This window comes from Drosophila tropicalis, unplaced genomic scaffold (assembly GCF_018151085.1).
Source record: "Drosophila tropicalis isolate 14030-0801.00 unplaced genomic scaffold, ASM1815108v1 contig_443, whole genome shotgun sequence".
Classification (NCBI taxonomy): Eukaryota; Metazoa; Arthropoda; class Insecta; order Diptera; family Drosophilidae; genus Drosophila; species Drosophila tropicalis.
Window position 1 is genome coordinate 635974 of NW_027172907.1, and position 25951 is coordinate 661924.

Genomic DNA, 25951 nt, shown 5'->3' on the forward strand with positions numbered 1-25951 from the left:
GCATATAGACCCTGATGCTGACACTATTGGTCAGCCATTGTGTTGTGCTGTCCAGTGGCCAGACATTTGCTAGTCAGGAATTCAGCCCGACTGGCTTCTCTGTCTCTCTCCCTCTCTTTATTTTTGTGTGTGTGTGTGTGTGTGTACAAATTTTGTTATATCAAGCATCTAACTGGGCAAAAAAACTGTAGAACAATGCGACATCCTTAAATAGAAACTCAATCAAAGACCGCAATGCACAATCGAATAAGAAAAAGTGACACAACGTTGCAACTTGCCGTCAATAAAGTGCATTGTAACCGAATTCTTAACGGCAGTTGTCCTTGAATCGTATTGTGTCAAGTATTGGTATAAATATTTCAATTAAAAAAAGGGTTTACCATTGAAATATATAAGATGGTCACTACTACTTCTCACAATCGATGGCTAAGAAATAGAATTAAGTGTCGCCTCAATTTACTTTTACATTCAAGGTTTGTTCACACTTTTATGTTAACCTCTTCAACTAGCACATACTGTTCATCTGTGTGACATTTATTGAAGTATATACACACACACACATACAGTCACGAAAACACACTCACATACGAAGCAAAACAATGGATGTGTATAAACAACAACAACGACGCTAACAACAATGAAGCACAAAATTGCGGCTGTCATCAGTGGGGAAATTTGCATTTTGCACAAATTGCAATACGTAAGCTTCGCTTCGCTTTGCCTCGTTCCGTTACACTCCGCTTTAGTTCATCTCGTCCTTTCAGAAGCTATCCCAAAAAACACGTATACATACATATGTATATGTACATTTACTAACCTAGTCCCAATCCCTAAACCCTATTCTCTCTCACTCTGTTTCAGCTCCATTTCTTTTTAGTAAGTAAATTTTGCATACCAACATTTTTGGTTTGAAAAATGGTCGCGTTTATTCTATCGCTCTGCCTGCTGCATGCTGCATGCTGCACGGTGCCTGCACTGTTTGTAAAATGATTTCAGGCCATTGTATTTGTCGGGGTTATGTTCTTTCTGTGGGCGGGGATTTTTATGAAGCTAACATGGAATTATTTCGAGCTCATTACAGAATGCAACCAGAAAATTACATTCGCCCAGCCATTCGCACTGAATCGCATGCATATCAATTAAGCTTAGCCAAAATTGCATGATGGCACACACACGCGCACACACAGACTGGATGCTAATGGTCGTTACACACACAAACACATAGAATGCATACATTAATACAATAATGGTGTGGGGCGTGGCTCATTAATGTTACAACCCCGCTCATTTTAGCATGATAATAATTTTTTATTTATTTTTGTATTAAATGAAAAGATTAGATTGGTTAATCGAAGTATTCGCCACTTGAATAGATTTAGAGTTGAGAACAAAAATAGGAGATGAAAAACAAATATATGTATTTAGAGAGATTAGAAATCACGGAAATAGTTTGCCAATTGTGCAATGAACTAAAAGTTGGCTATTGCCATTTGGGGCGCAAGGGTAAAGAGGTAATAAATTTCATTGATTATGCCAGAGAGTCCAAAACTGGGATTTTAATTCAATCATTCACAGATGAGCGATGGCCATGACGTTCATTAGTCGCGTGTTAATCATACGCCACGTTGCACATCTATGAGCTAATTAAGGCTCCCAGCAGCAGCAGCAGCAGGCATTAGGTTAGAGCGATGTGTTGGTTATTATGATGAGGTGAGGTTTAAATTTTCCTCACACTCTAATCTCTTTCTCTTTCTCTTTCTCTTTCTGACTCTATGTACTCAAGTGATTTTATAGATTTTTCCAATATGACATTTTTCACATGAATGGAGTGGGTTCTGTATAATGAATGGGTTAAGTCCCTTTTTTCGTTTGATTTATAGCGGTTCACCATCCTGCATCTGCTTCTGCTCCTTATTTTTTTTCTTGTTTGTTGTAGTACGTGCTTTGACTAACAAATATTTAAAAGAGGAAGCCGAAATCAAAATTATACAAAACTGGTTTTATTTTCCTTAAATAAAATTATATACATATTTATATATTATAGATTTCAATCCAAGACATATAGGCATAAACCCTGCTCGATTATAATATTATCACTAGTAAAATTCAAGATTTTTGGGGAAGTATAATCGAAATCGGTTGTTTTAAAGACCAAACCATTCAATGATCCCAAACTCAAAACAAGAAACACCCTAAAAACAACGGATAACAGGAAATCTTGAAACGTTTTCGCTTTTATGGTGTATTGTGTGTCATCGTTGAACACATGTAATAGGTTAATGCACGAGCGGCGCATTTCGTGTGGCTTAATTTGACTCAACAGCTAAAAAAAAAAATAAATTAGAAATATTTTGTAAATAATTTTAGTTCTTTTTTCATTTACCATAACATCCAGAATGTCCAATTGTTGTTTTCGACGTGGTAAATATCTTTGAAAACTTTTGTAAACCAAAATCTTTTGACAAAATTTATTGGTATGCCAAAGTCTTTGATAGAATTTATCCCGTTCGGCTTTAAAGTCCCGCACAACCAGCAACAAAGTGAGCGTTAAAATTAATAAATTGCACAAATAACGCAATTGATATGGTTCAATACAGTAGATGTTGCCATTCGGTTCTAGTGCAATTATCATATCTGTTGCAACAAATGTATGAAAAAAACTATTCGATATGAGGGCACAAATGACGATAATATTGACACAAAAGAATTTGCCAATATGTTGCAGAATTTCATTCAATTTGGGTTGAACTTTTAATAATTTCTTTAAAATTCTCAAGCGTTGCCTGTTGTCGATGGGGGCCGTAAACACTCGTCGCATGGCCACATAAATGCATTGCAGCCAAATGAAGCTATTGACATGGAGTAGCATTTGTAAGTGCCAACACATTATACAACCAAACATGAACCAAAAACGCGGACGTTCGTAATGCCAATGTATAACGGCGATAAGCTCCAAAATAATCAGCCAGGCCCAAAAAAAGGCACGTCGCACTGATGTACATAGAAGTTCACCCATGGCCACTTGAATCTCACAATGCACTATAGTCATCTTGTTCAATATTTCCAATAGGAAACTGCGATGCAAAATATAATACACACAGGGCACTGCATATACCACGAACAAGAATTTATCAAACACCCAATAAGTTGATGAATCAATCATGGTCAAACAAAACATTAAAGTTAAACCACACAATAAATAGACCATAATTTGGTGGCCTAAATTAAATCTTTTCGTATTCTCATTATAGCAAATGTTGTGAAGGCAGCATAATCGACAGATCACTTTCTGCATTTTGAAGTGGCTAATAATGTGGCAGAGACACAGCAGCTTTTTTATCGACATGATGGCGGCAACTATTTGGAAAACTTTCCAATTGGTTCGAAGGCAAGGAGAACTACTACTGCAATTGAAATAATTAATACATTAATAAACTAAACAAAATTGAATATATAAATACACTGCACTAACTCTTAGTAATTGCGTTATAGACATACATAAATATAATATAAGAGAGCGTCTAACGAGATTAAATCTTTCTCTCTTTTTGTGCTTGAGGGTTTCTAGTTGTATATAGACCTTAACTCTTTGCGACTGTTACCTACTTTATCATGTACTTAATATACCCTTTCACATTAGATTCAGAGAGCAATTTGCTAGTACTTAACGTTAATGTGATGACTGAGAGAAACGGGGACTAAGTAAATGCTTTTAGCGCAATAAGCACAAAAAAGAACCAACGTGAAATAAAAACAACAAAGAAACCCATTTTGAAGTAAGGGTAATTGATGGCCAGCACACACATTGAGATCGAAAATGAAGGCGAACCACTTCAATTAGCGTCATTTTGGAATACAAGCGTGAACACACACCTCAACATCGTCATCGGCATTAGCTGAGGCTCTAGTATATCGGCTACGGCACCGGCACCGGCACCGTCATCGACAGCGACATCAACCGCAAACCTAATACGTAACGTAACGTAACCCCAAATCGATAAGTTGCACACGCTTAAATATTTAAAATTTTTGCCAGGAGCCGGAGCCATTCGTCCTTGTGGACTGTGGGGCAACCGCTGTCAGACCCACTTCAGATTTGCGTCGCCCACGCAGCAAACTAATTTATTTGCTAACTGGGAATTGCCCGTCCGTGGTACGTTCGTCCTTCCGGCCTTCGTTCGTTTTGCAAAGGCGAGAATGGTGGCGATTAATTTGTTTAAGTCTCAATCGCTGCTTACTCTTTTCTTCCCTTTCTCCATTGTCGCGATTTGCATGTCCTGGCACGTGAGCATATCGGCATGTTCATCGCAGCATAACCCAAAAATGTCAAACTCAAGCGGCTCACTTGCCATTTTTTTTTTTTTTTTTGTTTTTGTTCACTTTGCTTTCCTTCCTTTAGCTAACTTCCTCTTCTCTGTTTCTCCAGTTTTGTCGTGCTGCTTTGCTTCAACTTCTCGCCGTTTACTTTGTCATTTCAATTTTGAATTCATGTCGCAAAGTTCAGCGCTTTTATGTGGCATTTTAAAATCCTGTACAAGTCCCGACACAAGGACACGCAATGTTGGAATTCAATAAGGAAGCAAACTCCAGCTAGCCAGCTCCGGACAGGAGAAGTCCGGACCTCCAGCTTTACCCGAGCATGTTTGTCAAACAATCATTAGAGACGACATCAGAGCAGGTTGGGTAGGTTGAGTAGAACCGAACGAGTATGACCTGAACCCGAACCAGTAGCAGCAAAAGCTAGGAGAATAACCTCGTCAAAAAGGCAGAAGGAAAACATCACAATCATCGTTAGAGCAGGCGGCAAAGTTGAGTCAGAGCTCAGGCTCTTGACACCTTAGCTGAATGATGTGAGAGGAAGAGATGGTGGAGGCTCTGAGAAGGGACGCTTCAAGGTTCGTACCTACGGAAGATGTACACGTTCAAAATGTCCTTCTTCTACAGCTTTATTATGTGTGACTTTTGGAGCGAACGGAAATGGCAAAACAGAATTTGATGGGGGCCAACTTTAGCAAATAGAATACGACAACAACAGCAAAAAAAAAAAAAAAAAAAAAATTATCTGCAAATTCTTGGAAAGCCTCCGAAAACGGAGTTTGACCTTTAAAGACTTTTTTTGCTTTGGATTTACTGCAAATAATATGTTGAAAAGATTTCTTGTGAAAACTAGAATTTGTATTTGGGTACGTACTTTAGTTTGTCGTAGCTAAAGCTAAAGTAAAATATTTGTACAAGAATTTATCCACTTGGAGATGGAAAAATTTAAAAGAAAAATTGCATAGGACAGTTGAAAAGATGTAAAAAAGATATGTAAAGATATGAGTTGAAGATCGCTGTTTGTGGAAGAGGACTCTCTTTATAGATCATTTTAAATGAGGAACAATTTTGATTAACTCAAAAGTTATAATTTCCTTCAGGTTTACTAGTATCTGCAAAAGGTCCACCCAAAATAACTTTGAAAATAAATTTGCTAAGTATCTTTTGTGGGGAATTTTGATTAATAAGCCCAAGTAAGTTGAATGAATAGCGGCATGGCCCTAGATATAAGAGGCATCAGGAGTAGATTTGGTTTCTAAGCTTATTATTATATTTGTGAAATAACGTATTAAAATTGGAACACTATAACTATATTTAGTTGGAGCATCTTTACGAAACCTAGAGGTCATTATCACACAATTTTCAATAAGATCGGTTAAAAAGCACACAGTTCCCAGTCAATATAAAAATCGTCTATGCTTGAGCGCTGCCATGAATAAATTGTGTGTGTATGCGTGTCGATCACTGATATATGTATGTATATAAATACACATACAAAAGGTTTTTAAAAGAGAAGACGAGAAAAAAAATTACAGGACAGAGTGACAGTTAAAAGCTTATGTACATAGAAATTTGGAACTCTTAAAAATATTATGGACAATGGAAGGGTATGTAAAGTTTGCCTTAACTTCTTTGATATTTCTTTGTGTTTTTGAATCCACAGCTGTCCATGTTTTACAGGGGGCGTAACTGCAGCAAATTTTCATTAGCTTAAAAACTTTTCCTTACCCCGAGCAAGCTCAATTTTTAATAAGTTTGTTGTTTTTTGAGTTGGTTGCAAATGCACACAAACACACACACACACAAATTAAGCGGCACACTAAGTGCGCCATAGTGACGTAGCTGGAAGGTGGTAGTATCGTTGTGGGAGAAAGAAATGGTGGCATCAAAAACATGCATAAATCATCAAAAGCAGCAAGGCTGACAACTAATGAAAACATGCAAAAATTTATAGCTACAGAAATCGACGAGCTAAAACACAAAAAAAAGAAAAGAAAAAAAATTAACTCGAAAAAAAAACAAGATGTGTTTGGCTATGGCAATCAAAAAGAAGAGAAGTAAAACCAAAAATATATAATATTCCAACTAGTTGGCCGAAGGCGAACCATTTAAATTGAAAAAGTGGCAACGGAGAAATAAATTCATTTGCTTTATGCGCAGCACGCAGTCAAAAAAATAAAACCGACCAGAGGGCGGCAGTAACCTTTCTGCTGTGCCGAAGTCCCTGTACTCTGTGTTTATCAAGAGAACCGTTCATGTAATAGATCTCATTCAAATGTTTACTTTTCATGTCTGTCAATCTCGGCGAGATTTTAACATGTGATGGAGGAAAAAATGCTTCTTATCAACCAAAGATACAGAAGACTTTGTGTAAACTCAGTACAGAGTGGAAGTTTAGTCTAAGAGCAAAGCACTTAAAAATACACCAGACAAAGAAAAATGGGAATCAAGAGCTGACACACAATTTTCCTACCACTGTGCGCAAGGAACATCCTGGATGAAAAGTGAATATATGCCATCTTGGTCAAAGGGTATGTCAAAAAAGGGAGGCAAATCGCAAAAAAAAAAAAAAAAGGAAAACCAAAAGAGAAGGAAGCGAGAAAGAGAAATGCGGCAAAAATTTTTGTGTGGCAGTTTATTTTTGGCGACACTATCACCGGAACAGCTCTCAGGACCCGTCTCGTTGCCTGCCTGCCAGCCTTCCTTTTCATCGTTTCAGTCCTTTTTTTTCTTTATGCAGGTACAGCAGGTCCTGGAATGTGACACGATGCGGCCATGTATAAAATTTTTCACAATTGCAATTTGTAATAAAAACATGCAGTTTTTTGTCATTGTTATATATGCGGCTTTTATCGTACACTCACACTCACACGCACACACAGAGAGACATACACTTTAATAGAAGTATGAAGAGAGCAAAATGGTAGAATGGGAAGGGTTTTTCTTTACTGATACTTACATGCGTGTAAAACCATTTCATGTGCGACAAAAAGAGATAGATGGAAAAAGAACAAGAGAAAGAAGAGTTGCTCCTGCCAAGATGTGAACTATTGTGAGGTGTAACGTATGTGTGTGTGTGTGTGTGTGGAGTTTGGCTTTTTATGGCTTTATGCCATTTTAAGTGCTCCTCCCATTCCATAGCCATATCCATATCCATATCAGAGTGTAAACTATTAAAGTGTTTCACTGCTGCAAACTTCACAAATAAACAGAGCATAAAATATTGTTTATTGTAGTTATTTTTTCAACTGTCCTATCTCCTGCTCACTGTAGAACAAAAACAAAACTAACAAATACAAGTTATTTAAGTACAGGCTCAAAGATATCCCATTATGCAAAACAATAACAAAAAAAAAAACACCAACACAGGCAAATCAAAATAGGAAAATCGTCGCAATTAAGAACTTTTTATGGTTTCTTTATAATCTTTACCAATCTCTCATTACCCCCGACAGATTATCTTTTCATCGATAATGCATACAGTTATGATTCGATACCCCTAAAATTGATAAAACCGACTCCTTTGAGCCCAATTCGCATTCTTTTAGAGTCTTTAAACAAAATCTTTTACCAAAAATGGCTTACTCAATTATATAAATGCTCTTATATGAGAAATTTGTTGGTAGGCTCAGAAATGTTTTCATTTTATACATAAAACAACAGACTAAAATAAAAATATTATTGCTCAGTTGTAAGCCTTTTGCTAACATTTTCATATGTACAATGTTTTATTTTGTTAAGCCTGCTAATTGTATACTTTTTGTAATTATTCATTATATGGCCCATACCCATATAAATGGCTCCCGACCCATTCGATCGTTATTTTTGAGTCGTATTTCAGTATAACGCGACAAATGGCAACACAAGCACACGCATCGGCAGAAGGATTTTGTTTGTGCCATTTAAAGTGCGTCTGGCATATGGTCGGAAAAGTTGGGATCTATTTGGGCTATTACAATGCAGGCTATGTGGAGCTGGAACAACGTTTCACTGGCGATGAACAATTGTATGTTCACGTTATGGCGTTGTTCAATTTGTTTGCCAGTTTGACATATTTATGGTTAAGTCAAGGTTGGATCTATGATCGATTGATATTCCTACTTTATGTGCCACTGTATATATACTTTTTGTTGCTAAGAAAGCATCTGGTCAATTTGCTCAATGAATGCGTTCGCATACACAGGACAATGGAGAGAATATTGGGCAATTGGATGTGTGTAAAAATACCAAAAGAGTGCCTATATAGTCTTATGTTGATAATACAAACGGGTGTCCTTCTGTGCTGGCAAATGAGAATGTATTATGCCTATCAGATGTGTTTCATAGCTGGAGTGGCCATAATTTATCACCTGGAGATGCTTTTCCTTGGCAATTACTTAATTTGGTTGGGTTGTCTCTACCGCTCATCATATGTATTTCTCAGAAGACACATGACTGTCCATAGGCATGGCATTCTAAAGGGTGTATTGCAGCAGCAGATACAAATTTCGAGAGTGCATCGAATTGTTATGCGCTACTTTTCGTTGCATTTGATTAGTTTTATGGGAATGGTTGGTGGACGAATCATGAATTTAATGGCCGATCTTGTTGCCAATGAGAAACTGAGTATTGATCGTTTGAATTTGATAAATTTGATAACACAAAGTCTTCATTTGGCATTAATATTGATAATTACCCACAATGCCCAGAGACAATATGAGAAATTTTTAAAAAACTTCCTTGCCCTGAAAGATAATGAGAAATATTTTCAATTAAAAGCTTGGCGTCTACTAAAGCATCAAACATTGCCCATGCCCTTCGGGTTGCCTCTAATGCGCATACCCAAGCACTGGAAACGGAACAGGGATGTGATAGCCGTTTTGGTAAGTAATATTAGCAATACTCGGAGAAAAAATAAATAACAGTTTTAACTTTCGTTTTCTGTTGTAGTTTTCCAGCAACGTTTCTGCTCAGTATTTAACGAAAACTTCATTACTACTTATTCAATTGAAATTCAGTAATCAATTTAGTATTGAGTTTAGTTTAAATATGCTACTATCTAGTTTTGTTTTCTTAACACATTTACTATTAGGTTTAATAGTATTAAGATTCTTACAATATAAACATTTTAATTCTAATTTTTTTATTGAAACAAAAAACACTCAGGAAGATTTCGATGTGAATGTGACCCAGACAATTAGTCAATTTTATCGTTGGTATAATTATGATGAATACCAATCAATAGGATGAATTTTAGATGAGTTAAAGCAATAAATTCTTAATAATAGACAATCGCTACAATGAGCAGCAAAATACTTGTCATATTACTATACCCTCCCCTTGGCATTTTAATGTAAATTGATTTGCTTTAGCATTAAGTTTGAAACAGTAATCGATTACGCATGGCTGATCGAAAGGCTTTTAAGGAGTCAGGTACTCTATCTAATGTGTACTTTTTGGTAAGTTAGAAATTTCATACAAATTGAACTATTTTACCTTTATGTGATGGATATATGACATGGCATGACTTTCGTGACTGATATCAAATGATTCCAATCAATTCTATTTCAGGTATGCATTCTAGTTGACACAAAAATTTTTCCTACCATTATTGATTATTAGGGTACACAAAATTCGTTACATCGACATAAACTCCACCAAAATTATTAATATCTTTCAAAATTAGCATACATTAATTTAACAAACGACTAACACCAGTAACTAAGCATGTTAGCTGCTATTGCTTAGTGTATTCAGTAGGTTTAGTGCATTTGCATTTGCAACTGAACATGAATCGCTTAAAAGTGCTGTGTCAAATTCTTAAAATACTTTGCAACATATTAAAATACTGCGGATTTTTTCCGCTTCAATATTGTCGGGCTAAGCAACAGTGGCTATATAAAAAAGGAAATTGTAGTAAATATTTGCCCACAATACTATTTTTTCTATTGGTTGCCTATGCTCATTGGCTATACGACCAGAATGTCATACAAATCGATACACTGGAATCTCTGGGAGCTGACACACAGCCAGAATACGAGGAAATAAGAATGACGAAATTCAGTATACATAAACTATTTTATGGTGTGGTTCTGCTGTGGTCTCTTTGGAGGAACTGCGAACTCTGGCAACTAATCAATCAGGCGCAAAAGGCGTATAAACATTTGAAAAATCTATTGGGCAGAGATTTTCGTTTGGAATGCTCTTGGATATTGTTTGTCAATGGCTTACTCTTTATCATCTTCGTTATTTTGGGTTTTTTTAAAACCATTTGGCTCGACTATCCGACAACGAAGAGTGAACTACCTCAATATGCAAGTTATAAACTTTGTAATTACATATTGAATATATCATATTGCATATTTTTTGTGATATTGGCTCTACGTTTGTATTATCATATTCTGCATGCTTGTCTCTGTGAATCGTTAAATGACTTGCTATTAAAAAACAATCAGAATTTAATTAAGGGTCTATTTCAGGCATTGCCCTATTTAAGAAGAATGAACTATTTCGCTGGATATTACTTTAACGCAACATATATTTGTTTACTTTTACTGATCTGGAATAGATCCATAAACTTTTTAGAACTTTTGAAAATCGATGATACTAAGTTGCTGTTTGAAAGCGGAATGAGCCTTGAGGACATGGAACAGGAAGCAGAATGGGCAGGACAAGATTGGCAAAAAGTAGAATCGGGGAACCCGTTAACAGAAGCGGCCATAACACTGGCATGGCTGCTGGGCATATGGATATTAGTTTTATCGGCTGCAGGACTCCAACAAATAGCGCATCAAAATTTCGTAGAAAAATTGTCCAATTTGGATTCTTCACTTAACGCAGAGGAATTGATAGTTGGATCAACAACCGAACTAAATATTGAAATTTGGAGAGCTAAAAAAGATATGCTGGACTTAAAGGTAGATATTAAATTCCAACCCAAAACTATAGTTGACTTTTCGTTGATTTTCAGATTAATGCAGGAATATCATTGGATGATTTTTATTCAACTTCAATATGCTTTTACTCGTGCAAATCAAAAGTAATAATTTTTAATTTTGATCACATAATGAGTAATTGCAAAATATTTCTTAATGTGTTAATTTTCGCAATTGTAGTCTATATTGGTACAGAAATGGAATTATTCAGTTTTAAAGCATGTATTAAGCATGAATCGAAACTATAATTAAGTCATGTCGAAATTATACAAGGCAAATTAAATAATAATTAAATTAGCATATAAATAATTCAAATGACAGCCACAAGAAGCTCTAACCTTTCAGAGCTTCACCACCCATCCGCACTTGACGTGGCACCTCAATTACTTAATGAATAACAAGAGGGCAACCTTTTTTGGAGGAGGCCCCTTTTAATGACCCGTCTGCCTTCCCTTCCCTTCCGACCCGTCACCCACTTCCCTACTCGTCTCTTAACTTTGCTTAAATATCCCGAAAAAAAAAAAACAAAAGGCCAACTCAAAACTTTGGCCATTATAAACATAAAATGAGTCCTACAAAATGCTAAATTTGGTGGTCAGGGAGGAGATGGATGCCCACTTTTTCATGGCTTTGTCCGTTGTTATGATGGTTTTTCGTTTTAAAGTGTCTTCGTTTGTGTTTTTTTTTGTGTGTGTGTGTGTGTGTGTGTTTCTGTTTCGCTTTTTGCTGTTGCCAAAAGGTGTAATTTATGCAGAAAACTGATTGAAAATAAAGAAGAGAAGAAGAAAGAAAAACTCTTAAACATATTGTTACAGTGAAAGAAAATCAAATTAAATTCAATAAATTAACATAAATCTCAGGCAGCCTCGCATTGCCACACCACCAAATGGAAGTCAAAGTCGCTTCGATCGATTTCAATAAACTTCTTGCCACAAGGCCAACAACGGCAATGCCAAGTCGAGGAAAGACGCGAGAGAACTGGCAACATATGGATGGTTGGATGGATGGCTGATTGGCAAAATGGACGGTTGGTGGAATGGCTGACTGACTGCTTGTCTGTACGAAGTCAGGGGAAATTGAATCAATGGCTTGGTGGAAACAGGAAAAACCGTGAAATGAAATAAGGGAAACGCGTAGAATTGATACACTTGTGAGGCCATTAAGTAAAATACATAGTTGAGTCAATATACTTTTGCATCAAGTGGGCAAGTGCAATGCAATATAAACACACCATATACATGTACATACATTAAAGCATATATCAACAGATGTGGTAAGATTAGAGTCCTGTTTATTAAATTTATTGAGAAATTCCCCACAGATATTACTCTCGCTTGTGGTTGATTGACTTAAAATTAGATTAATTTACATATTAATCAGGCTTGTTACTGTTCCCTATAGATAGAAACACAAACTTCAATCTTAGCCTTTACTTTCTTTAACAATTTAACGTCATTTTTTAGAAACTTTCTGTATTTTACACCGATTGTGATAGTGCTCTTTTGTAGATCACAGATGCTCTTGAAATCATGCGTAATCTTCATTTTCTTTAGATTTTGAGAACTTGGCATTTAATTGCACCTTCAAAAGTTTTAAATTTCTAGAAGCTCATATTTTTTTTTTCACAAAAAAAATTGTTCTTATTTTCGACGCCATTTTGTCGGCCATTTTGTCGCGCTGTGTAGGCGCCACAATGGCCCTGAGTCTCTGTTGTGCATGATTTCTTCACAAGTTTCTCGGGGCTGGCAGTTTTGAAAGGCTGCCAAATGGACAATGCCAGCAACCAGCAGCCAGCAGAGACGAAGCAAATGACACACACACACGGTAGAAAGGCAAGCGGACAGACAAGGAAAAGAATCGCCAAGGGAGCAAGGGCAGAAGCAGGTCAAATGTTTGCTGGCTGCTGCACTTTATTGATAACCCATGTATGGCAAGGGATCGTAAAGCTATCGTTTTACACATATGCGACTGCTCAAATTATTGATTATGTTTATGTTGATTTTGTGGCGCGCGAGTGACAGCTGTCAATTTGCTACTTGGTATGCATAATTAATGCACAATGTATACACTCAACCACTCAACCACACACACACACACACACACACACACATACATACGACAAAAGTCAGACTTATCACTCAACGTAACCAACATGCCACCGAAAGTCTCGTCAAAAGTCAACGGTGAGAAGTGGCAAGAGGAAGACTGACGAAATGTGGCTAATGAAATTTTAATTAGTGCAAGACAAGCGATAAAATTACAACCGAAAATTAACATAAATGTGATAAAGGCACTGGCACAAAGCTCGAGAGAAAAATCAATGATATGTGACTGAAGGAAGACAAACCAGACCAGACCAGACCAGGCCAACGAGAACCATAACAGCTCAGAGAAGGCCAGACCCGACCCGGCCACACAGCAATTACATGCATCAAAGATTCATATCCCTTAAATGCCGCACGGCGGGCTTCTGGGCTGCCGTTTCCTTTTATAATGCCATCATAATGACTTTATCTTTCAAGCAGGCAATAAATCTTAGCCCCAGCCCCCCGAAATAGGAGGAAAGAGAGCCGCGCGCCGCTGATAGAATCGCTCGAGAGAAAGGAGCAAAAAGAGGTTGCCATGGACGCAAAATGAAATATTACTCATACGAGAGCCCTAGATGGGCGTTCCCATCTCTAATCATTTTCTTTTGCTGTCGCTACCGAGATGCTGCCGTGGCTGGTTCGTCATAAAAGTTAATTAATACGCCTTGGTTAGCTGCTAAATACGGCGCAAAATATGCCATAGACTTTGATGCTGTTGTTGTTATTGCTGTTGCTTGTTCGCTGCTCACTATTACTGACGTCATTTATCTTGGTCTTGCGGTCATCCATTTGGCATACGTAGCGTATGCGTAATACACACTGACAGCTAGTTGACCGCCATATATCCTTTTAAAGCCCCTTAGCATCTTTTCCACACCTCACTCCAGCACTCTGCTCCCTGCCTGATTGGTACCCACAAAATACCCGCCTCATACCGCACACTTCTTCTCACATGGCAATGGCAACAGATACCAGGCATCAGATATCAGCCATCAGCGTATGAGAAAGCATTGGAAATTGCACAAAACAAATTTGCATGTAAATTCCAATGGGCACATTGTCGACTATGAAGAACAGATGGGAATTGCGCTAAGTATAGTGCGTAGACAGTAAAGAAGTCATTGATACCCGGTGAATCTGAATATTTTGATATTTTACCTAAAACTAATTTGACTTGTATGCTATTCTATAAGAATTTAAGTTCTTTTTCTAACTGTTTCTACAATCCGTATTCAATCACACTTTTTATCGTCTACCTTTGTTTTCGTTTTATGTTTTTGTTCAATACTTTAAAATAATTTTGTAGTCTTTCTCTTTTCATTGATATTCTTCTTTACATTTTTGCATTCCATTTTTTTTTTGGTTTACACAGTTTGTTGTGGTATTTCTATAACTTGAAAGTCACTTTAGTTTTCTTTGAGAAGACTTTCTCTTCTACATTGTTCTAAATCTGTTTCATTTTCATGATATTGCCATTTTTTTGTCTAATGTACCCTCAAAAATACCCTATAAAGCCATCAGATCTACAAAATATGCAAACAAAGTGAAGTATGTAAATGTTTGGTCTAGTCTGGACTCGGGTTTTACCTGCCATTTGCCATTGTTCGGGCCGCTCTTTCATTTTTTTTCCCCGGTTCTTTTTAGCTCTTTCTGTTTTTCAGTTCCTCTGTTTCGCAGTATCGAATTTACATTTGAATTTCTTTCCCTCTCAACCTCTTCTTTTGTCTCGTTCTCTATATCGTATATTTAACTTCTATCCATCTATATCCAGCTGGAGCCAGGCAGGCAAAATATGTTTGTGTTTTAAACAAATCCAAATGAAATCTGTGCATAACAATGAACTTTTGCTGAAACTTTTCAGCCCAAACGAATGAGCAGCAGCAAAAATCTCTATATATACAAAAATAATAATAAAACATTTCTTTGCCAAAAGAAAACTTTGTTTTTTTCCTTGTCTTCTTGTTTTTGTTTTTTGTTTGTGATAAATTTATACAGATATATTGAAATCTATTTGTAATATTTTTTTGCCACAAACCAAAAAAAAAAAAAAAAACAAAGAAAAATAAGTTAACTTTGACTTTTACGAAAAGTGAATACCCTTACCCATTCCCTTCAACAGAATAAAGTTTTCTTTGCACGACCAAAGTGAATGTGCTTTGTTTCGTGTAAAGGTATTGAAAAGGCATTCCGAATGAAATTCCAAGTGCTCTGTATACACTTTTGATTGAATTTGCCTTTTGCCATTTTTTCCTTCCTTTTTTTTTTTTTGTATTGTTTTTGATTTTACTTTCTTGTTAGAATGGAAATCTCTGCCTAGAGGCAAATTACAGTTAAGTGAAGAGAGATTTCATCTAAGATTTACTTGAATTACAGACAAAATTGAGCTGGAAATTTATGGCTAAATGAGAGGGAGAGTGGGTGAGTCTGTTAAGTGGGAAAGGAATTTTTATCATAGCATACGTAATTAACGTGAGACAAAACCAGAAAATTGTATGGCCATTTGTTGCAATCAGATAAAAACCACAAAAGCCAATTAGTCCTGCCTGGGCACACTCACACACACACAAACACACAGTTTCACTTCACTTGTTGAGGCAAAAACGATAATTATAAATTGCAAATAGCAAATAAGTGCATAAATAAAGATAAAGGCAAAACTCATAAATAAGGCACAAATTATGCACAGCATGCAAAATAAAAATATAAAATCAGTATATTTTTTTTTATGTATGAGATATGCAAAAAGAGCTACGAGGATGACGACTCAGACACAGGGGAAGGGGTAACAAGAGGGACAGCTGTCAATTGAATTTATTATATAATTAAGTGCAATTTGTGTGTCGCTAATTGCAACTGTTTTTCGGGCTTCATTTGCAGCTAATTGTTTAATGCATAGCACAGAGAAAAAACAAACATACTCACACAAAAACAAAACGAAAACGTGCCCATGAAAGTAGACTACGAATTGTGTGTGCATGGCCTGTGTGTATGTGTTTGTGTGGGGGGAAAATGTTATGCATAAATACTTTAAAAGAGTTGATTTAATGTCCATTTAAGTTAAAATTATATTAAAGTTAATTGCGTAAAATATATACACACACACACTCTCTTCTGCACATGCACCGCATTGTGTTTGCAGTTATTTCTGTTAATGAAGTTGATAACTTTTCGACATTTATGGTAACATTCTTGCCATTGTTATTCTAACTAACAGTTTTGCAGCTCTCCATTGTATAATTTAATAGATACCGATACAAAAGACACATAATTTGTTTTAAATCCAACAAACGATGCAGTTCTGAAATGCATTTGGCATGTGAAATATTTGCCATCTCCTGATGTGGAGAATGCATTTTTAGGGCCAACAAAAAGGGTTCATTGAAAATATCCCATTAGCATTTTTAATTACTTTTAATTCATAGACCGTTTAGTGCAAAGCAATTCTAAATGGTACTAAGATATGTAGTCTATTATTCAGCTTGTAAATCTTGCCTGGCAAGTACATGTGTGTATATTCTTGATCGACCGACCGTTATAGATGGGTCCACTATATCGAATAGCTTTTATAGCAGCTGTTAAAAGCAGGGACTGTTATTATTTTCTAGCGGTTTTGTAAAATTTGTACTTTTTATTACCATCAAGATCGGGCGTTTATATCATAAAGGTATTATAGAAACGATTGGTCGATTTTGGTCGGAAAAATTTGACTAGACATTTATTAAATATACGTACATACATATATGTATAAATCACTTAAAACTTATAACATATAATAAAATTTTATACTACATATATGCACCACACTTCTCCAGGTAGAGTATAAATATTTAAATTTTTTGAAAAAATTCGACTTTAAAAACAAATACTAGCAAGGGTATAAAAACTTCGTCATTAGCTCGGCCGTCTGTTTTTTATAAAACTGAACCAATTCGTAGGATTAGGTCATGATCCGTGGCAAATGACAAAGGTAAAAAGAAAATCCGATTAACTCTAGTTAATTTGGTAGATACGATACAATTTATGTTTAAAGTAATTTATGCGTGATTTGTATAAAATCAATAATGATAATTTGTGAATATTTAAACAAACATTCATTACATGTAACGCCCATTTAAGTTTCATTAATGTCACACTTTTTCATGGCATAATCTTTTCATTTATTTACAATGCAGTAACAACAATAGAAACAACAAAAATTTGAAGGCTATTGCACAGATTTTTAATTAATCACTGACAATTTACATTTGCTTACTGGCACATTTAACCACATTCAACAGTGAACACAGACACACACATACATACATAGACGGTTATCTATATACATATGTGCATAAGTGTGTGCGATGAAGTCTGATTAATTAAACAATAATAAAAGCACAGCAGCATATATAGGCAAACTGATTTTTATTTTATATTAATTATTAGCGAAATGTTTGCCAACATTAATAATAACGCAATAAAAATGAATTAAGTAAGTCATCTGGCCGACTTCGGTATACCATATACCAATTGAAAAAACTGTTCTTAAATGATAAGAAAATTGTATGTATCTAAAATTTCGTTTTTACATCACACTCACACTAACAAGCCGCCATAAGCAAACTCTGGTCAAATTTAATGTCTCTGGATTCTGAAAGTTTTGAGAAAATCTGTTTTATTTCATTTGCGGAGACGGACATACTACACGAGTCCACATATCAAACATTGGTTGATCGAAAATTCATATATATTTTATATGGAGTCTGCATGTTACATTCATTTTGTCGACTTTAATATAACATTTTACCCTTTGGGTACATGGTATAAAAATATTTATGTATACAAACACTTTGAAGCCGTTTTTCCCTTTTAACCACTCAACTATGCTATTTTCATGCTCATTAAATGCAGACAAATTGAAACATGATTTTCATCTTTAATTTGTTACACCCTTCTTTTTTGAAAGAGTTTAGATACTCATTGACTAAAAGTTCAAAGCATTTCAAAATAGTGATTCCGAAGACTCAAATTTCGTACGAATATTTTCCATCATAAAAACCACAAACAAAAGAAGCTCAGTCCAGTTAATAGGAATTCAACTACTTTTATAATTATTATTTATTATTATTCTTTAGCAAAGTCTGGTTTTTAAATTTTTCGCAAAGTAATCATAAATTCAATATTAGTTTTATATTGCTTTTAAAATGTTTTTTCTACCAATTTTTTTGTTAATAAAGGTTGTTATTCGAGGTCCCTGTTATTAAATCTTAATACATATCTCTGTACTAGTTTGGTTTTCATTTACTTGGATTAACTTTCAAATCCAAATCATGTTTTAATTTGAGAAAGGGCATAGAAACGTCGCTACGCATCGCGTGTGAAAGGTTGCTTTACAATATTTTAAAAAAAGAATGCTGTTTTGCATATTTTTAGTGCATATTTAATTATGTTTTACTTTTTTATTAAAACAATGATTTAATTTAATTGTCGTAGTGTGTTTTGTTTTCCTCCCTTTTTTACTCACTCATTGTTTTCTTCTTTTTTTTTTAACAAAGAGAAAGCATTGCAACATTTTGGTGACATTTATTAAGCTGTCTCCAATTTGAGCAAGCAGCTTGTTATAAAATGCACGGGGGAAAAGCAACGGAAACGGTCGAATAGACTAGTTTACAGAGTGGGCGGGGGAGGGTAAAGAAAAGAAAGTACTGCACACTTCCTGAATTATGAGCAGTTCATGCTGAGGCTAAGGTACAGGCAGGGGGTGAGTAGAAGACAAGTCAAGTCAAGCAACTTGCAGCGCTGATTCCAAATGCAGTCACACACAGTAAGATAGAAAGAGAGAGAGAGAGTGAAACTTTTCTTTCGGTCTTCTTTTTGCTGTTAAGGGTTTTTTTTTTTTGCCTTGCCCTTGCATCTTACTTTTTTATTATTTTTGCGGCGAAAAAATGCAACAACAAAATGTTTATTTCATGTTTTTCCAAGTCCGGGCACGTCGTTTGCCTTGTGAATGCTTGACTGCCGCTGAAGCTGCTGCTGGAGCTGCCTCTTTTTGTGGCGTGCTTCAAAAAATGTTTCACTCATTTCACACAGACACACTCAAGTGCGCTTAATCTTATTTATTTATAGTGGCGGATGTTGGAGGCGGCCCCAGAACTGCCCTAGAGGTGAGTAAAAGTTGGATCTGGGCTGGCCTGTACGTTGTGTTTGTGGGTGTGTGTGTGTGTGTGTGTGTGTGTGTATGTGTATGTCTACCTGTCCGTACTTATGCAGTTGTTGCTTACATAAGTACTTACCAGCTTTTCACAATTGCAAGCTCTATTTACACATGAAATGCAATGCGTATCAATGGCCAAAGGCCACTTTAAAACCTTAAAGCCTGACCAAGCCTTCATTTTTTTTTCTTCTTTGCTATTAAACTTTTTGCAAGTGCAAATCTAATTGAGAGGCTACTCGACTATTAAATGCACTCACTGCCAGCTACTTATTCTACTACTTGTGCGGTTATCAGTCTAAAGAAGTGCAATAAATAACCATTAGCCAGTTGAATGACTTAGAGAGCGCCTTGAAAGCTTTCACATCAACAATACAGATAATATTGATCCGAAAGCAAAAAGACTCTATTTAAATCTATTAGTGTTTTTGTTTAGTAATAGTCTTAGTCACTATCTGAAGCTTACAATTACAAAAAAATATATTATTAACTTGGAAGAAGAAAAATATACTTTTCCATCTCGCTAGAAAATTGTTTTGTAAATGTAAAACTTTAAAAAATATATTATTTTTTCCACACTGAGAATTACTGTAAATTACAATCTTTAGTCGAATATTCCCATCTATTGTAGAGTATGCAGTTCAGAAAGCCTCAAAAATAAATTGGCGTTACAGTTGAGTAAACTTTTTCCCTAGCATTTACCATGTGCACTTTAAAACATTTGCATACGAATTGGGATCGGCTACAGAATTGGCTATACCATGGCAAGATATTTAGTATATGGAAAGAGCTCCGAAACGAAGAGAGCGGGGTGAAACTTTTGGGGTAAAGATATGGGTCTCTGTGTGTGTGTGTGTCGACAGTTTTAAAACTTGCAGGCAATCAAAGTGTTAACAGCAAGGCTATAAAACTTTTGCCAAAAGAAACTTTCTTTTGACTGCATGTGAGATCTGTCTAAGTGTGTATATATTGTCTGTGTGTTTGTGTCAGTGTATAGATTGAGGTCAGAGGGGTATGTCTGTGGGTAACTATTGGATTCACACACTGAGATTTTCAGTTGTATTGGGGTGCTGAGCTTCTAATGAGTCTTGCATGACACTCACACGTTTAATAGCTGTGGCACCTGCTGCTTGCATTATCATTATTATTGAGTTAATGGGTCGGCGAATGCCACCTGTTGAGCTAACACCCGTACAAATGTGTAGTAAGCTGATGGAAATTGGCCAAAAAATTAAGGGAAAATATAGAAACTTTTCTCATAACCAAAATGCCATTAAAGCTAATTCATTCTTTATGGGGAATGGATGTTAAATTTCATAAAGATAGATAAACCATTCAAAAATAAAAAGTTCACAGGACATCATGGGGTCCATAGGATATCCCGTGGAAATTTACGACATATACAATAGGAGATCGCGTCGATCTTGACAGAAAGACAGGTGGACATGGCTATAAGAACTCGTCTCGTCGTACAGGTCAAGAATTCCAGAATATCCTATTTGGTCAGAGACACAAATTAAAGAAACGATTCAAGTTTTTCATTATTCCTTTTGTTCCATTAGCTGCAGCATTATTAATTTAATGATCACATTAATCTGCATTTATATAGAATATTACAACATCTTTCTGAGAAACAATTTCTTTCTATGTAAAGTTGTTTTTTGCTAAAGTCTATGGCCATTAAAACGACACATTTTTGGTTCTCAATTTTCTTTAGCAACAAAAAGAAAGAGAAAAATTGTTAACTGTTGGCGAAATTTGAACATATTTTTGGGGTGGCAAAGAAATAAGCCCAACGTAAATCGAGTCTAAATATAAATTGGAAAATATTTGTCCTATACATATTTGTCATGGTTCGATTACAAACTCAAATCAATTTTACCCAAAAAATCAAGAGTGAGGGAAAGCGTCAATCTGTTTTGTGGTAAATTGAAGTCCTAACATTAATTTTCCTATACAAAGTCAAACATTCGTTGACTTTGTTAAGCTGCTTTCCACGTGTTTAAGTTTTGTCTTTCGTTTGTGTTTACATGTGTTTGCCTAACGACAACGCCCACACGCACACACACAAAAGCACACACCCTCTGGTTGGCACACAGAACGAAGAGTGACCCCCCGAAAAAGTACATTTATTTGGTTAACCCAAACTCCTTCTCGGGTGTTTTTTCTTTTACCCAATCTCCTTCTCTTGATCTCTTTCTCTCTCTAGTACTCTAGACAACTGTAACCCAACGCAGATTTATTTGGCCAGGTTCAGGCCTTAGGCTAAATCATGTCTAGACAACAAAGCACATATTTAATGCGTTCTAGAGCCAGTCTCTCTCACGTCCACAAAAAGTAAAGGAAAATCAAAGTTATGTGCGGCTAGTAAAAGGTGTCCTCGGCTATATTTTTCTCTACTTAATGACCTACAATTAGCGTGGGCAATTGATATTGTTTTCGGGTTGTTTTTGTTTTAGCAGCAGGTTCATATTAATTCAATTTCACTGATAGACCCTTAAGGTTTATGCAATTAGTTAGTTTTAAACATATAAAACATTCAAAACAAAGCAACAAAAAATAAGAGGAAGCGGATATTTAAAGTTGACCGAAACAACGATAATGAAATTGTTTTTATGGCTGTTAGTAAAAGAAAAGCCACAACAATAAAGAAGAAAGAAAAAAAAAACCGACACACACACAGAGTGAAAAAAAATATGCATGTAACAGTTTATGGGCGGCAAAATTTGGGTTAACTGGCAGCTGGCCAAAAAATGGGTTAACTGTTATGGGTAAACTCACACAAATACACACACACACTTAGAGAGAGAGAGAGAGAAGAAGAGGTAAAGCTAAAGGCATCATCTAAGTGGATTTTTGTGTTTAAAATATTCTTAGAAACTAAATTTAATTCAAATTGGCAAGTCATATTTTGAATACTCTTCGAAAGGTCTTCACAAACATTGTAGACGACACAAAGTTACCATACCCTTTGAGTATAAAGAGTAACGAACTCCTAAACCTTTCAAAACCAAAAGTACATAAACAAATAACTGCCACAAAATGAAAATATTCTTCAATATTTAAGCATAAATATATTTGCTAAAATTTGTTATGACAAAGGAATTTTTGTAGCATCAGCTTAGATTTTTTTCTTTTCAATATATCAGAATTTTCGCATTTAACACATATAAACTTCAAAGACGCAAACCAACCAAACAGACAGACACATACATACAAACAAGAACACACAATAAATTGGCAAACAATTAAACCAAAAAAAAAAAAAAAAAAAGAAATGCAATAAATAAAGACTACAATGCTTTGCAATCTCAATATTTATTTAAATATTTGCCAGCTGCAACAACTGAATAAAAACAAAACATAAAAGTTTTGCATCGTATACAGAGAAAAATCTTAATTCAAAGGAAACAAAACGACAAAAAAAAAAAAAGTAAAACTCTTAAACAACAATTTGCTTAGATATGTATGTCATAAAGAAATATTTATGTACATCGCCCTAAGAGCTTTGGCCAATTTAAACGTAAACTCAGCAAAGAAATTGAAGCATTATGTACTTTAATCAAGCGACCATCAATTCAATGGTTGCTGATTATAAGAGAACAAGAGGTGACAGACTAAATATTACGCATACGCAGCATTGGTCAGCGTTAACTAACTGAATCGCTGTTGGCTTTTTGTTGACAGGAAAAGTGTAAAGTTTGCATCTTCATTAAGAAGAACGTGCACAAAGTGCAAAATGGCAAGAAAAAGGCAAAATACATAGAGGGGCATAACAGGCTAAGGCAAGTCAAGGCGGGGCAAATCAAGGCACGGCCTGGCACGGCAAGTAAATTTATTAATGAAAGACGGCTCGCAATTAAGCTCGTTACGACTTTTAACTGCCGCTCATTAAAATGAAGCAAAACTCGCGTTCTTATAATTAGCACTGCCATCGCATAAATAAACTCGACAGAACTCTCTTGAATGAAATTAAATGCAGTACAACCGAAACATTAAAGACTGACAAACCAAGCAAATTGAGAATAAAAGACAACAACTGACAGCAGGCAAATTGCATTAAAGTCTAGGGCCAAGTATAATAACTACAATTGACATAATATTAAAAAAGTTTATCCTTTTTCTTGTTGTTGTTGGTCTAGCGGCCAAGTAGATTTGCTCTGAATGTATAAGGTTTTTCTTCTTTTTTTTTATTATTATATTTTGTCTTGTTTTTTTCGTTGCCCACAAGGTCAATTGCTGACTTGGCAAACAAAATGGAAAAATGTGTAGGCAAATGTTTCAGGGACATATGTATGTGTGTGTGAGTGTGTGTGTGTGTGTGATTGTGAGTACATTTATTAAACAACTTTTTGATGGCCAACGACAGCCGAAAAAAGGCCATCAGGGGCGTAAGCATAAGGGGCCGATTCCCAAGATTCTAAGATTGTAATTTTGATTGAAGTAGATTTTGATTATGCCAATTGTCTTAGATATCTAAACTTGAAATCCTAATTAAAAGCAAAAACATTTTGCTAAAATTACTTGCGCATGCCTAAAGCCGAAGCTGGAATTTTATTAGGATATAAACTCAATTTCATATTGTAGTTGTAACCACTCTGAACCCCCAAAAACTCGGCAATGGTAATATATTAAAGCTATGCCCATATTTTGTGGTGAAATAAATTTCAAGAACACATTCACAGATGTTTCGCAAACATACTTACATATATGACCCATAGGCCCACCCACTGTGTTCTGGATGGTTGTCTATGTGAATGTTTGTGTGTGTGTTAAGTGGCCAAGCCTAAAAGCATGCTAAACTTTGTGCGGAAATGACACGAGTTCCGATTCCCGACAGTGTATACGTATGTGTGTAAGCGAAAGCGGGGCGAGCGCGCTTAACTGACCAAAAACGACGTCGCAACTGAGAAAGGAAGGGAACTGCCAGCGCCTTTACCAACAGCAACAACAACAACAATCGTTATAACAACCAAAAAGGGCAATAATAATGGGCCATTGCAATAATAACAACAACAACAACAGAAAGGCAGGCAAAGGCATTCACATGGACTAGAACATGACCATGGCTAGTCATAGCCATAGTTATATGGCCAACACTTCCTTAAGTGTGTTTGTGAGTGTTCTCTCTCTCTCTATATATATGCGATAGGGCTCAACACCATTTATTGAAGAATTATGCATGCTTTTTTGCATAATAAAGATTTTAAATTGGCTTTTAAGTTAAAATTTTAAGTGAAATATTGTGCAAATAAATTTAATTTCAATCGCTTCAGGCCATTTGACATAACAAAACAATTCAAAACCAAAAACAATAAACAAAAACTCACACGCACACACACACATGCAAAGAGGGTAAATAGGGACAAAGGAACTTGAAGGGGAAGGAGAGGACAGTGAATAAAGAGACAGAAGAAAGTCTTTCTCAATGCTGCAGTTGACGTTTCATTTGCTTCATTTAAATATATAATGCATCCTTCGTTTTCACTTTATATAGAGGTAAATACGTAATATACATATATATATACATATGTGTGTGTTTTTGTGTATGTATGTATGTTTGTGTCATTTGCTCAAGAGATGCCAACTTCAGGTTTAGAAAATACTTCTTTCAAAGTTAAAACAAAGTTAAATCAAAGACAAAGATAAACAAATGTGTGTGTATATATATGTATGTATGTATATGTTAATGGGAAAACTGAATGGAGAAAGAAATGAAGCAAGGAAAGGAGAAAGGACAAGTGGAAAAATATAAGCTACAGCACAAATTAAAAGAAATTAAGAAACTAACAAAAACAAATGATGCAAATGCAATAGTCCAGAGTTGAAAAATAAATTAACTTTTCACCTAAAGAGACAACAGTTTAACTACAACAATGTATACCAAGCCAATAGATATCAAGTGGATATTGATATTTGTAAACACATAATTAAAGTTCATTAAGTCTAATAGGTTGAAGACAATTAATATATTCTTAAGGATTAATGCCATAGATTGATTCAAATGTATTTTTAATTCAAAACTAGGGTAAAATATATAAAATGTTTAAAATGAAACCAAGTAGGAGATCAGTTATGCTGTGCTATTATAAAATAAAGTTAAAGTTGACTTTGATAATCAACCAATATTAAATTAAACATTTAAGAGAGTATCATCCAGCAAAATGCGCGCCTGCCACTAGCCATCACAATTTGTGATGATCTGTCAAAAATGCGTGGAAGGCACATGGCATAACGAATTTTAACTTTTCATCACTTTCATGTCTCTCTCTCTCTCTCTATCTATCTCTCTCTCTCTCTCTATGTGTCATGCAATATTCTTTTACAACAAAACTCATTATTCATACATTTTTGACAAACCGAATGACAACTGCCGCTTTACCCCCAATCCAAACCCAACGCAGATGTATGTATGTATATGTTATATAGACACAAAAGAAGAA

General features: G+C 35.5%; 2 protein-coding genes across 2 annotated transcripts; one reads left to right on the top strand and one right to left on the bottom strand.

Annotated features, from left to right (window-relative positions):
- Positions 1-930: 930 nt before the first annotated feature.
- Grl62c (Gustatory receptor-like 62c) lies at positions 931-3346 on the bottom strand. The gene is made up of 3 exons (XM_068286112.1): positions 3195-3346; positions 2384-3074; positions 931-1026 (listed from the first exon to the last, which is right to left on the bottom strand). Exons 1-3 carry the CDS (start codon positions 3344-3346, stop codon positions 931-933), a joined length of 939 nt encoding a protein of 312 aa, XP_068142213.1.
- Positions 3347-8171: 4825 nt separating this feature from the next.
- On the top strand, positions 8172-9546 carry Grl62b (Gustatory receptor-like 62b). The gene is made up of 2 exons (XM_068286113.1): positions 8172-9179; positions 9463-9546. Exons 1-2 carry the CDS (start codon positions 8172-8174, stop codon positions 9544-9546), a joined length of 1092 nt encoding a protein of 363 aa, XP_068142214.1.
- Positions 9547-25951: the final 16405 nt, after the last annotated feature.

Coding starts and splice junctions, on each gene's coding strand:
- Grl62c (XM_068286112.1), bottom strand. CDS start 3,346: ATGTCGATAAAAAAGCTGCTGTGTCTCTGCCACATTATTAGCCACTTC. Junction 3,075..3,194: donor CAAATTATGGTCTATTTATT/GTGTGGTTTAAC, acceptor TTTGCATCGCAG/TTTCCTATTGGAAATATTGA. Junction 1,027..2,383: donor TGGACATTCTGGATGTTATG/GTAAATGAAAAA, acceptor CCCCGCCCACAG/AAAGAACATAACCCCGACAA.
- Grl62b (XM_068286113.1), top strand. CDS start 8,172: ATGGCAACACAAGCACACGCATCGGCAGAAGGATTTTGTTTGTGCCAT. Junction 9,180..9,462: donor GGGATGTGATAGCCGTTTTG/GTAAGTAATATT, acceptor AAAAACACTCAG/GAAGATTTCGATGTGAATGT.